Below are 12,765 nucleotides of genomic sequence, written 5' to 3' on the forward strand. Positions count from 1 at the left end.
GTTTACGTTTGCATTGGTTTTTTTTTTTTCTTTCTTTTTGATTGGTTATTGTGTTTTGTTTTGTAGAAAGAGTTTGATTTAACTCTAACATCTGGGAAAGGTAGAGATGTTGCCATATGGAAGTACTTGCGATCTAAGTAAGCTAGGGATTGTTGTGTTACTTCCTCAAATAGTTGGTGAAAAAAAAACACAACATTGTTCTTTGGCATAAAACAAGAGTTTAATCACATAATGACTCAATACTACTGATCCCCATGTCAGTGAATAATTGACCTTTATCCTTAACCCTTTGACTTGTCCACAGAGTCTTGAAGGAAAGTCTACCTCTGAGGTGATCCAAGAGCTTGGACGGAGAACATCACTACAGAGCCAGGGAGAGATCCTGTGGGTGTTACGCAACAAGGAAGGACCATACTTTGTCATTGATGATGGTGAGTGATGTCTATGAGTGTATGTAGGGAAATGCCAGCTTCATTCCATTGTAATATCAAAAAAAATAGTTTTAATATAAATCCTGTCCTTTAGTCAAGTGCTGATATTGTCATTACGAATATAACTTCTTGTTTCTGATGAACTCATACAAAGGATTGCTACTGCTAAGGACTTCTTAAGTAAAATTGCCAGTGCTAACAACATATTTGGCTGCTTAATGTCCAGTATCTGGTCAGTAGTGATGGAGACTCTCTTTGCCTCAGCCATGAAGGATGCTTGAGGTGTTATTTCTGTGTAGATTGCTGGGAAAGTATTATTAATGCAATAAATGATGAATATAATATACAGCAATGAGATTAGATATTTCAGTGCAATGTCTGCTGATTGGAATCAGTGGTAATGTATGAAATGATGTCATACTAGTATGTTAGTTTTGCAGTGCAGAAGAATACATAGGTTTTGCACTTTATAAATGGATATTATGAAATTAAAATTGATATTGTTATGTTACATGGCTTGATTGAAACCTGACCAATGTCTTTACTTTGTCTAGTCCTATCTTTCTTTCACTGGAGGATCAGGGTTTGGTTATCTATTGTATCTGTATCTCTTAGTCAGCGGATTGTTACAAGGAATGCCATTACATGCAAATACAGGTTTCATGAGTATTTGACTTGCATCGTAATGGAGTCATGCTATTGTTGTAATGGTTACCTTGACCAGTAACCATTAGAGACCGGCTGGATATCCTCTACCAGAAGGCTCGCATCCTGAAGGACTGGTCTACTGTCCGGTACTGTGCCAGCATCATGCAGAAAGTGGTTGACAGCCTGGCTCCTTCCATCACGTCCATGCTGGTTAATGGCAAATTTGTGAGTCCCTCTATGCTACATTAAAAATCAACATTAGCCACTAATTAATGTAGATCTTTCAAGACTTATCTCAACATGAATATTTCCAGCACTGTGTATATTTTGCATAATGTGATATTTTCTCACATGTTGCTCTAACTATCCTTTTAAAGGGCCAGTAGGAAATTTAAGAGTCATCAAAATTATGATGATCTGTGAATATGTGCTGTTATAAGCTACTTGAGTGTAATATTGTGCAAAGTTGGAACGCACAACACTTATATGCTTTTCAGTTGACGCTGTGGTTATCTGTTGACATGCGTTGTACTATCATTCCTAGAGTTGTCCCTGTATTGATTCATCTTGAATTGTCTGCCATGCTCTGATAAACTATTTATACCTTTACAAAAATGCCTGAGTTTTCAGAATGGCACTAGTTCTATAGGTCTAATTTCTAAATGTAGAGAACTTGTGGAATTGTGATTACTTTAATGAAAAATAAAAATTGATAGGAATGGTTCAATCTGTAAAAGCCGGAAAATTTTCTATACATTTCTATGGAAATAAGTGTGATATGTGTGGTGTGTGTGTGTGTGTGTGTGTGTGTGCACACTTTCTGTGTGCTTCAAAATGTGTGAAAACAATATTCCTCATCTCATTGTGTTACATGCATATATGTGACCCGCGACAACGGTTTCAGGCAAAAGTCGCAAAAGCAAATTCCCTCCTAGGTGGGGTACAAACATTTTGACCATTATTTTTGTCGATTTTGGGTTTTTGCAGAATTTGAATCTTTGATATGTTTTCTACATATACACTGGATTTCACAGCATAACACTAAGTTTTTCCTACCTAAAATGGAATTTTAAACACCCTATGTTGGAGCGCACTCGTCAGTTTCGATCTTCTTTCGAACGCCGCGCCACTATGCCCAGCGTTGCTACGGCGCGGCATCTCGCGTGCGATTGGATAATGCGTCGCATACATTTACATAGTTCGGCTTTCAGAGATACGCCTCGCAGCGGAAATGTTTTGTCCACGCTAATTACGCATGCATGCTCCATTGTTGTTGCTACAATAGATACCAGTACGCTCGGTCTTTAGTGTAACGTACAACGTGCGATGTACAACGTGCAACGTACGATCGGAAACTGACTTGTTGATATTGTGCGTGTAGTAAATATGACAGCAGGTTGACTCAAGAAGACAGCAGAAGAGAGAAAAGGAGTGGTCATAAATGACCAGTATTCAAATAATACACTGTCGTAAACGTCAAAATTGCACCAAACTAAGTAAAGTCGTGTTTGTTTGTTTGCTTGCTTGCTTGTTTACCGCACAACGCAACACATGTACAGCTAAAAAAAGAAACTACAGAAAGTATGACCCTTTTCATCCTCCTGCCTTCGAAAGGGTCCCCATAGATGAAATTTACAAGGCAAATCAAGCACTATAAAAACGTGATTTGTAAAGATGTGGAAACGAATGTGCTACCCGCTCATGTAACGTATATACACACTGGCATAGCGTGTGGATGCCATTGAGTAATACGTGCACCATGCACACGTAACCAGCAGCTTGTAGTTATTGTATCCGCCAGCTTGAAAGACGTACTGGTAAACAACCCGAGCGAAACGCATTGTGCATTCGGCTCCATACGCTGAGTTCCGAGGAAGGTGCCCGGGAAATTTGACTCTCTCAGTGAGCCAATCAGAAGCCGCTGTGGTTGCTAGAGGCGGAGCTTAATCTCGATTGGCATCATTGCACAGATGGGTGATTCTCACCTCGCATCGCCGCCTGGCATTGTTTTCGAGCATGAGGGGAATCTTCAAAGCCCGTTTTCTCGCAATTTTGTCAGGCTAACAAATCAAAAAGTGCATTATATTTCGCTTTATATGACTACTCACAGTACCGGAGAATACAAGTGTTTTATATCAATGTAAAGCTTAGGAAATGGGCAATGTGATTCAATGAAAAAATGAATTTTCAAAATTCCCGACTTTTGCCTGAAACCGTTGTCGCCGGTCACATATCGTGCAGTGTGTACTTCCATTTGTTTCAGACATTCTTTTCTTCTCACTTTATGTCAACAAAGTATTGTACCAGCCTTCGAAATACAGCCTTCGAAATACAGACTGTATACCCCCTTAGGGAAAAAAAAAAGAAGAACTAGATCTGTCGTCTTTGGGACATGATACATATATGGTATAAGTTTGAAATTAATAGGCAGAGGACTTTCTGAGCTAACCTCTACACAACTTTTGAGGAGAAGTAAGAAGAAGAAGAAGAAGAAAGAATCCGTACAAAAACAGAAGGTGATCCATGAGGATACTCGGATCACCTAATAAATGGAAAAAGACATATGACAATAGTGATATTAAAAAGGTGCAGAGTAATGCATGCTACTAGTACTTGTTTGTACCCTCCTGAATGTAGATCACCATTGGAGTGTTTGGTCACGAGGAGGAGATCATCAGTCGACCTCACAATCCACAGGAGATTAAAACCATCATCTATGATCGCTGTCTGCCATATGATATCAGGGAGGCCGTTATGCAGCAGGAGATGGTCATTGCTCTAGGCAAACTCATCTCTAACAGACCCAAGCTCTTTGACAATGTCCTCAAGATCAGAGTAGGGTGAGTGAAAGTTTTACACTTTTCAACCAACCCAAATGTCTTCAAGTGTTTCATGCAAGATATGAAGTTCTGAGTTCAAACCTCAAATGTGCAAGAGAGTGGAGTCAAGTAATTTGCTACTATCTGCTCATCATCTCTAGATTTCACACTAGCAAATGGTTGCCACATATTTCTAGGTACTAGTATGGTGCACATGTTATATAAAATAAAGTTTGTTTATTTCTGAGATTGTATTTCTTTGCAAGTAAAAGTTTCTTTAATCTATCGATGTGATTTGTTTTTATAAATAATACATTTAAAGTATATACAAAGTATGATAAATCAGATTGAAATTTTGCATATTTCAAGAGATGTACTATCTATTGGACCACACCACCCACATACATGCAAAAAACTGCAGGCACATGAGAACAGATAGACAGACACTTGCACACATGTCAGGAAGACAAAATTACATGTCAGAATGTATGCGAAATGCATTTTTTAAAGAGTAGTATCGCATTATTTTTCATTGGTTGATGAAATATGTTGAGCAAATGATTGATGTTTTATTTCTAGGTGGTTACTACACGCCATGAGATCAGAACTTGAGATAACATGGAAAGAGGCAGTAGTAAGTCATTACCTTAATCCATTTATTATATCTTAACCCTAAAAAGACTGGGCTATTTTGGTAGCTCGAAAGACTGGGGGGGGGGCCTAAAGGCCCCCCCTCCCCCTTAAAGGGAAGGTAAACCCAAAAAGCAATGTGGATTGAGTGAAAGCAGCAACATTAGTAGAACACATCAGTGAAAGTTTGAGGAAAATCGGACAATCGATGCAAAAGTTATGAATTTTTAAAGTTTTGGTGTTGGAACCGCTGGATGAGGAGACTACTAGAGGATATGACGTATGAGTGGACAACAATACAAAGAAAATATAAAGGAAATTCAACAAAACTTCACTTTTCTAGAATTATGAAAGAGCAATGGACCAACCTCTTTCAGAAAGCAGGGGGAATAATTGCTACCCCTAACATATGTCAATATCAAGTTGATGGAATTTGTAATTTTCATGAAAAATGGATTTTTGTAGAATTTTCTTTATATTTTCTTGGTATTGTTGTCCACTCATACGTCATAACCTCTAGTAGTCTCCTCGTCCAGTGGTTCCAACACCAAAACTTTAAAAATTCATAACTTTTGCATCGATTGTCCGATTTTCTTCAAACTTTCACTGATGTGTTCTACTAATGTTGCTGCTTTCACTCAATCCACATTGCTCTTGGGGTTTATCTTCCCTTTAAGATCTCGGCCGTGGATGGCGCGATCGCCGCGGAAATTTGCACAATGGTAGTGTGCAATGTGATCTACAAGATCATATATTCAAATTTTACAAAATAGTCTTCTTTTATTTTATTTTGATTAATTATGCTAATTTATGCGAGAAATCTGACTCTTTGATCTAAATCAGTAAATAAAGCTCCAAAAGTGCTCATTTTTGGTGCGACTATTCTTTGTGGCATTCCTAGCAAATGTACTTGAAAAAAAAATTCGGTATCAAAATTAATTTCTTAATTATTTTATTGTTTTATGAATTTCTTATGTATTTCTTTGTTTTTTCGAGCTTTTGTTTTTGTTGTTTTTTTAACAAAATTTGTGGCAGACACTTTTTAAAGCATAATACTCCTAAAACAAATTAATTTCAGCCATTGAGAGTAAAAATAAGCATATTTATATGAACCATGTGAAAAAACTCAATTTGCATTGACTTTGTACACAAAATCACATTTTTGAGCCATTTTCGGCCTCGCGTGCATGTACAAAAAGTTATGTAACTTCAGAACCGTACCCCTGGGCGTCACAAATTTGGTGTCAAAATGTGCGGGAAACTCGAAAGAAAAAAGTCATAGAGCATCGCGATGAGAGCATTGCGTGTTGCAGAGTAATCGCGCGAAATGTCGACGGGGGGGGGGGGGGGGGGGGGTGGGGGGGCCTTTTAGGCCCCCCCCCCCCCCCCCCAGTCTTTTTAGGGTTAAAATGACTAGGACACTATGCATGAAATAATCACACTTTGTTCCATAGATTATGAATAGTGGAGAGAGAAGAGTGGGACACACTGACTTCAAGTTTAAGTCCTTACATTGCTGATAATGGCAGGTTGTCTGAGATGAAATCTTTTTTAGACCTGTGTGAAGTTGTAATTTGCTTAGTAATTTTTTTTAAGGTATAAAGTTCAGTTTGTTTGTTTGTTTTTTTCCTTGAAAGAGATTTTCTTCTATGATCACATTCTAGAAAACAGAAAAATAGTAAGACATTGATTTGTATTTGGCTTTGTGCCAATAATTTAGTGGAGCTCTGTTTCGTTTTTGGCTTTGTGCCAATAGTTTAGTGGAGCTCAGTTTCCTTTTTTTTTTTGTCACAAAATGTTGCACTATCCTCAAAATGAAATACCAATGGTGTTTTCCTAGCTATGTATGTATGGCAGTTTGACATGAAAGAAATAATGAAGATTTGCATTCGCTAAAGAATGATGTTATTTTAATAGTGCATAATTTTAACCAAATACGACACTGATTTCCTGCAGCCGATTCACAGCCTGTCACCATCCCGCCTCAAAGATCTCCTTAGCCATGTCTTGGAGCTCAAGATGACCACTCTCAGCAGCCGAACCTGGCTTCAGAGAAGACAGTTTAGTGGTGCCCTCAATAGGACTCCTCCACAGTTTTATGACAAAGGTATGTACGGCTGCATTGCTCTTCTGCACCAATTTAATAAAGTATAGACACTTGACCCACTTTCACCTAAAGCCCTCCATGTTTGAGCTACAGCATCAGTCATGATGTCAATTAACTTTGGTTTGGTTCTAGTCTCCGTATAATGACTGTCATAAATGTGATATTAACAATGATAATGATTGCAGTGGTAACATTATTATCATGTTTATAATCATTACGATCATGATGCCACAGATAGGGAGGTATCATTGTTACAATCATTATTGCTACCATTTTGTATGTTGGTATGACTACTTCTGTTACCAGTATGCTTTATATTGTAACTACTGCTGTCACTGCCATGACTATAATTGTTATCAATGCAGTTGTGTATATGGCATTGTTTTTCATATCATCTTGATGATGGACTAGTGTGGAACATCCTTAGCCGCACACCTTCAGGTCTGAGCATAGCTAACTACTACCTCCCACAGCAACCTACGCTATCAGACATGACCCAAACTGACCTCAACTTTGCCCTCCGCATCGAAGAGATGTTTGGCCGCATTGCACACCCAGAATACAGGCAGCTTATGGTAGAGGTAAGATTTGATGCAAAGAATGTGTCATTATCCTGAAGTACTTTCACTACTTACACTATCTTATCATCCCTCTTTGCCTATGTAGTGATATCTCTAATGTATTCATGACTATGGTTCATACTGATTGTTATCAAGCTACTGCAACATTTGATGTAGCATTTGATGTGTGAAGAAAATACCTTCTTCTTATCCATATTTCTCTTCTATCATATTAATTCACCACTTTGTGTTATGTATGTTTTGGTCTGTGTATCCTGTATGCATAGCTCCTGTCTGTGGTGGCCACCATACTGGAGAGGAATCCTGAGCTGCAGTTTCAGCACACAGCCAACATGGATTCTGTAAGTCTGTCCTCCTATCCATAAAATTCCTCTGCTGGCTAGTTGTGTTTGGTGTAAGAATGTCACAAAGAGAGCAAGAGGGCCATATTAATCCCCCTTTACAGTAAATAAGGAGTGAAATTCTAGTTGTATACATAAACAGAATTGATGTCATTATATTGCTACCAGATGCAGCTGTGATTAGCTCATCATGCAAAAAAAAAAAAAAAAAAAAAAAAGCCTGAATATGACAATAATCAATGCTTCACACTGGTACTGGTCTAACGGTCCAGGACCTGTAAAAATCACTGTCAGACCAGTAACTTTTTCAGGAATAAACCAGGAAAATGGAAAAACTGGGTACCTACTGGTTAGACTGACAGGTCAGGCCAGTAGAAAAAAAAAAAAAAATGGGTTAGTGTGCAGTCCTGCAATAATGGTTGTAAAAAAAAGTACTTGTGTAGATAGTGATATATAGATGTCAGCTTTACAGCTGTTCTTCATCCCCTATATGAATTCACTTATGGCATCAATTTTTAAGAAAAACATGTCACTTTGTTTGCTAATAACATTGATTTATTCATATTGTCACATAATATTCAGCAGGATATAGTATCTTTAAGCTATGTTTAGTTATTACACCGTGCTAGCGGTCGGGAGGTCTCAGGTTCGTTTTTCCACTAATAAATATTAAAGATATAGATACAGCAATTCTAGCTGAGTTGTTCTCTTCTCTAATCAAGATAGGTTGCGATACTAAATGTCTCAATATACTCCCATATTGTGTGTGAAGGACATGAAATTTATCTTATTTATGGGTTGTTATTTTGTGTATGTACATCATGTTTCATGAAGACTTTATTTCTATCTACTTTTGAAAGATGTGTTCAAGGTCTGATGTTCGTTGCATTTTTTCCCCCTCATAATGGAAAGATGGTACATGAGGCCTTTGAGCTCTACCGCCAAGATTACATGAAGGGAGTGGATCACAATCTAGATGACCTCAGCCCATTCTACAATCTTCCCCTCATGGGCAAGAAGAGTGCCTCTAACTACCTAGCCAGGGTGGTCACTAGGCACCTCCTGAATTCTGCTCCTGTCAATGTCGCTTTGGATGCCGAGTCTTGTTCAGTCTCCTGAGGGAGGATCCCATACTTGAGGATGTCACAGCCAGGAGCAAGGCATTCTGTGGTTCAGACAGTAGGACATGAGAAATACAATGCTACCAGCCTTACTTCATGAGAAATACTTCATGAGAAATGCAATGCTATCAGCCACTGAGCTGGTAGTTAGGCTTTCGGATTTCACAAGTCATTTTTCAAGGCCGACTAGATACTGTTTCCTTGCGTAAACAGAACCTGTATTTCAGTGCATGTATGTATTCCAGTGATATTGTACACTGTAATGCAACACTGTTTAAACACATGTTTGTGCAGTATTGCATTATCCTCTTGGTATTTTGCCATCAGTACTATGAGCCAAATCATATTGGACAACTCAAAACAACAACAACAACAAACAGGGTACCGATAAAATTGTGAAAGAAGTGTAAGTCTGTGAGATGTCTTTATGTTAAAAACTTTGATTTTCCTCTCCATACTCCACTTCCTGAAACGAAGAGTTGCCATAGTGAGTCAAACAAAAAAAGGCATTTTGATTCAGAATTATTGTCCAAACTCACATAAAACGTCAGGAATGGTAACATATAATGTTAAATGTACCAACTTATGTCTCACAAAATCAGTATTATTGAGCAAGCTGGGTAGAGAGGATGATTAATTTTTAGCTGTTAACTCTTATCTTTTTGAATGCATGAAAGCAGACATCCGGTGTACAGTAGGTATTGCTTGGCAAAGAGCATCTTTTTCTGAAATAATGATTTGGGATGCCAAATTGGGTGATATTCTTTTGTATATCATGCTTTGAATGTGTGAGAAAACTCTAAATGAAGTGAGGATAATATGAGAACAAAGAGCAGTCTGACTACAGTGTATTGTCATCATCCTGGCTCCGATCATTCTTGTTTCCTTACAAACACACGACTAATTTTGGTATGTTGCAGAAATACATGAAAAATAGTCCCATATGTGTTTATATTTAATATCACCCATTACATTATCACTGCTGATTGATCTTTTGATCTTTTTGTCCTACAGAGTCCATTACAATTTTTTTTTTCTTCTTCTTTTTTTTTTTAAAAGAAAGTAAACTTTACTTGGTAAAACTTGGTTCAAACTTTAAATACATCGTGGAACAATTTTTTGGAGCAATCATTGATATGACAGAAGAGACTATATTTGAGAATACATGTATCACTAATGAGGCACTGTGAATCTGTAAAATCTTGCTTCACAGGTCATAGACAGCCCAATATATTTACAGTATGATGCTGGTAACAAAGTAAGATAAGCATGGTAGATCGAGGCATACTTCTTTATACAGGGAGAGAGAGCCTTTCAAGCGTTTTTCTTGTTTAATGGTACAGTACTGATTGATAAAGGAGTGTTTCATATCGAGTTGACTGTGAAATATTCACAAACAAAAAACTAGGCTTTGTTCAAATAAGTCCCGAAGAGCAGCTGAAGTCTGATATTTAGTTTGTTAAGTTGTTGATTTAAACTTTTCTTCTAACATTACTTGCTTCCTGGCTGTGTGCTTGGGTTGTCATTCTGGGTGCATAAGCTTATTTTGTTATCATACAATGATATCACTGGTTTGAACTGTTGTGCACTTTTTTGCTGTGGGTTATAAAGGTGATCTTAACCCTTTCGTGAGGCTTGGCATTTAGAGCACAGGTCATAGGTTAGAGTTGTTGATTTCCCGACTGTGAAACATTTAATGCTACATTACTATTCAGTCCGGTGACTGAAGTGTGTACATGTGACCTGAATTTGTATAAACATCATACTGTTGCTCATGACATTTAATATGCACTTATATGGTATTACTATACCTAAGAGGTGCTATTTCCAAGCATTCGTTCATTTCAGTGGTACGGAATCATGAGTTGATGCTGACTTGTTGGATTATAGCTTTAGTCTCATATTTATATAATATACATTGTATGTAGAATTTTATGGAAGAATATATCAAGAGCTGATTTTATATAGAGGAGGGTAAACCTATTACTGAATTTGATTCATGTTTGATAATATGTGTAATAATATAACATTTATAAAGTGCTGAATATCAAATTTGTGTTTAGCAGCCATGAGAGGAATTTTAAGATTTTTTTTTTTCACACTGTGTAAAGTCCAATGCTGTTCTAAGTAACTGTGTGAAACATAGTTTATGGCTTTATTGATTGGCATGAGGATAAATGAGTTATGTGACTGAACAGACATCAGACCTCATAGTATCAATGTCCAGTCCATTTTTCTCTTGGTATGACCTTCTGTTTTGACAGACAGACAAAATAAGTAGAAGCAACAGACAAGAAACAAAATCTTTAAAGTTTCATGATATTGCCAACTGTCCATGTTTAAACTCCAGGTGGATCAACTTCTTATCTCAATAGATCTATACTTATTGTGGTGATGGCCAGTTACTCTTTTCTTTTCTTTGCAATCATATTTTGAGTAATTTTCATTAAACATATCACTGGAGTACATGTAGCACTTTGCATTTTCAATTAATGTGGGTGCTTCCATTCACATTGATGAAGATAAAGTCTAGCACATGTCAGGATACTGAGACTGTAGTATACTCAGAACCACTATAAGGAATGTTGTAAGTGGCACACCTCTACATCAGCACGGTTGTATCCCTGTATTATGAATTGGTTTGAAAAGTTCTATCATACCATATTCATTGGAAGGGAAGTAACACTCATATTGAGTCAGTTGCAGTGCAAGTGATGTGGAAAGTAACAGATTCAAGTGGAAAGCCAGTGAGCTTTCAGAAATTTGTTGTGTGTGTCAAAATGTACTGATTTCAAATGACAGGTCTTCTCTGCACTACAAGGCTACAACGTAAATAAGATGTGAAGATTAATTTCATGTTTTACAGGTAACCAAAGTTCTTTGCAGATAATAGCAGTAGGCAGAGGTGTGCCAGACTCAACACATCTGTTGACACTGCTTTGTTTTGAAACACATGACTAGGAGTCATGCCGTGGGCTTTTAAGTGATCAGTCTAAACCTAATAAGAATGCATCGAATAGCAGCAAGGCGACTGCTTATCAGGAGCTTATGGGCTTGTAGTATTCTTAGTTTTATGTGCCCTTCATGACCTGACTGGATTGTTTATTTTGAAGAAAACATGCAATAAACACAGATATAAAACACTTAAACATGTCAAAGGTTACATTTTCTGTGAATCATTTTATTACAAATTTAAATGCTTCTATGATTAATATTTCATGATTCAAATTGGAACATTTGATAAACTGAATCACTTACCAGTACACATCTAAACAGATTTGATCTGCACTAATCCCACTATATACATGACTTACCAGCAAAAACAAACTTACAACCCATCAACATGCTACCTGAATTGATATAAAACACACATTGATTTATGTAACAAAACTACTTGGGAAAGAACAGAGATGAGAACCATGAAAAAAACACAAAAATTGAACTTTTCATTTAAAATGTAACTACGGCTCTTGGCTCACAGGCTTTGTACATACATGTACATATTTTGTACAAGTAATTTGTAAATTAACACTTGCATGTACACATGTACAATGTATCATGAATTCAACAACGATGCATGAAATAATTTCCCTCATGTGTCATAAGAATCCTTCACTTAAAAGCAAGAATTTAAGCAGTTTTCTCCACTGTCTCTTTGTACAGAGGGAGACAAAGTGAAGATAACTATACCTCAATAGTGAAATGTTTTAAGAATGCTACTGCTCAGTTCACTTACTATCTTTAAGTTGTAAAGTCAACCTTGCTTAAGTCGACTTCGCATAAATCGAAAAATAGGGAAGTCAAAGGTCTCTTCAGGTCCTCTTCAAATTCTATTGATTCCAATCCCTTGAGTTGAATTTTCTCTCTAAGTCTAAGCTATTTCTTCAGTCCAAATAGATTTCACTTGGAAAAGATTGACTATTTTTTTTTTTTCATTCTGTGCATAAAGGCAAAAAGCAACAGATAGACTGTATCAATTCACACTGATAGTCTTAACTGATTCACATTAGACTGCATTTAGATACTTGAGGGCATATAAAATGCATAGATGGTAACAGTAAAAAGAAATTTAAACACTGGGTAGATG

The 12,765-nt window shown here is 37.1% G+C and overlaps 1 protein-coding gene across 1 annotated transcript in view; it reads left to right on the top strand.

The window, feature by feature from the left end:
* The window catches only part of LOC140233070 (phosphorylase b kinase regulatory subunit beta-like), a 28,929-nt gene extending 17,102 nt beyond the window's left edge, over positions 1-11,827 (top strand). The window contains exons 16-23 of the mRNA XM_072313189.1: positions 305-431; positions 1,156-1,304; positions 3,717-3,919; positions 4,478-4,532; positions 6,485-6,635; positions 7,047-7,216; positions 7,483-7,557; positions 8,470-11,827. Coding sequence (XP_072169290.1) covers positions 305-431; positions 1,156-1,304; positions 3,717-3,919; positions 4,478-4,532; positions 6,485-6,635; positions 7,047-7,216; positions 7,483-7,557; positions 8,470-8,676 — 1,137 coding nt within the window. The 3' untranslated portion in view covers positions 8,677-11,827. The remainder of the gene's footprint in view (positions 1-304; positions 432-1,155; positions 1,305-3,716; positions 3,920-4,477; positions 4,533-6,484; positions 6,636-7,046; positions 7,217-7,482; positions 7,558-8,469) is intronic.
* The last annotated feature ends 938 nt before the right edge of the window (positions 11,828-12,765 follow it).

The sequence above is a fragment of the Diadema setosum genome, chromosome 9 (assembly GCF_964275005.1).
Source record: "Diadema setosum chromosome 9, eeDiaSeto1, whole genome shotgun sequence".
NCBI classification, from domain to species: domain Eukaryota; kingdom Metazoa; phylum Echinodermata; class Echinoidea; order Diadematoida; family Diadematidae; genus Diadema; species Diadema setosum.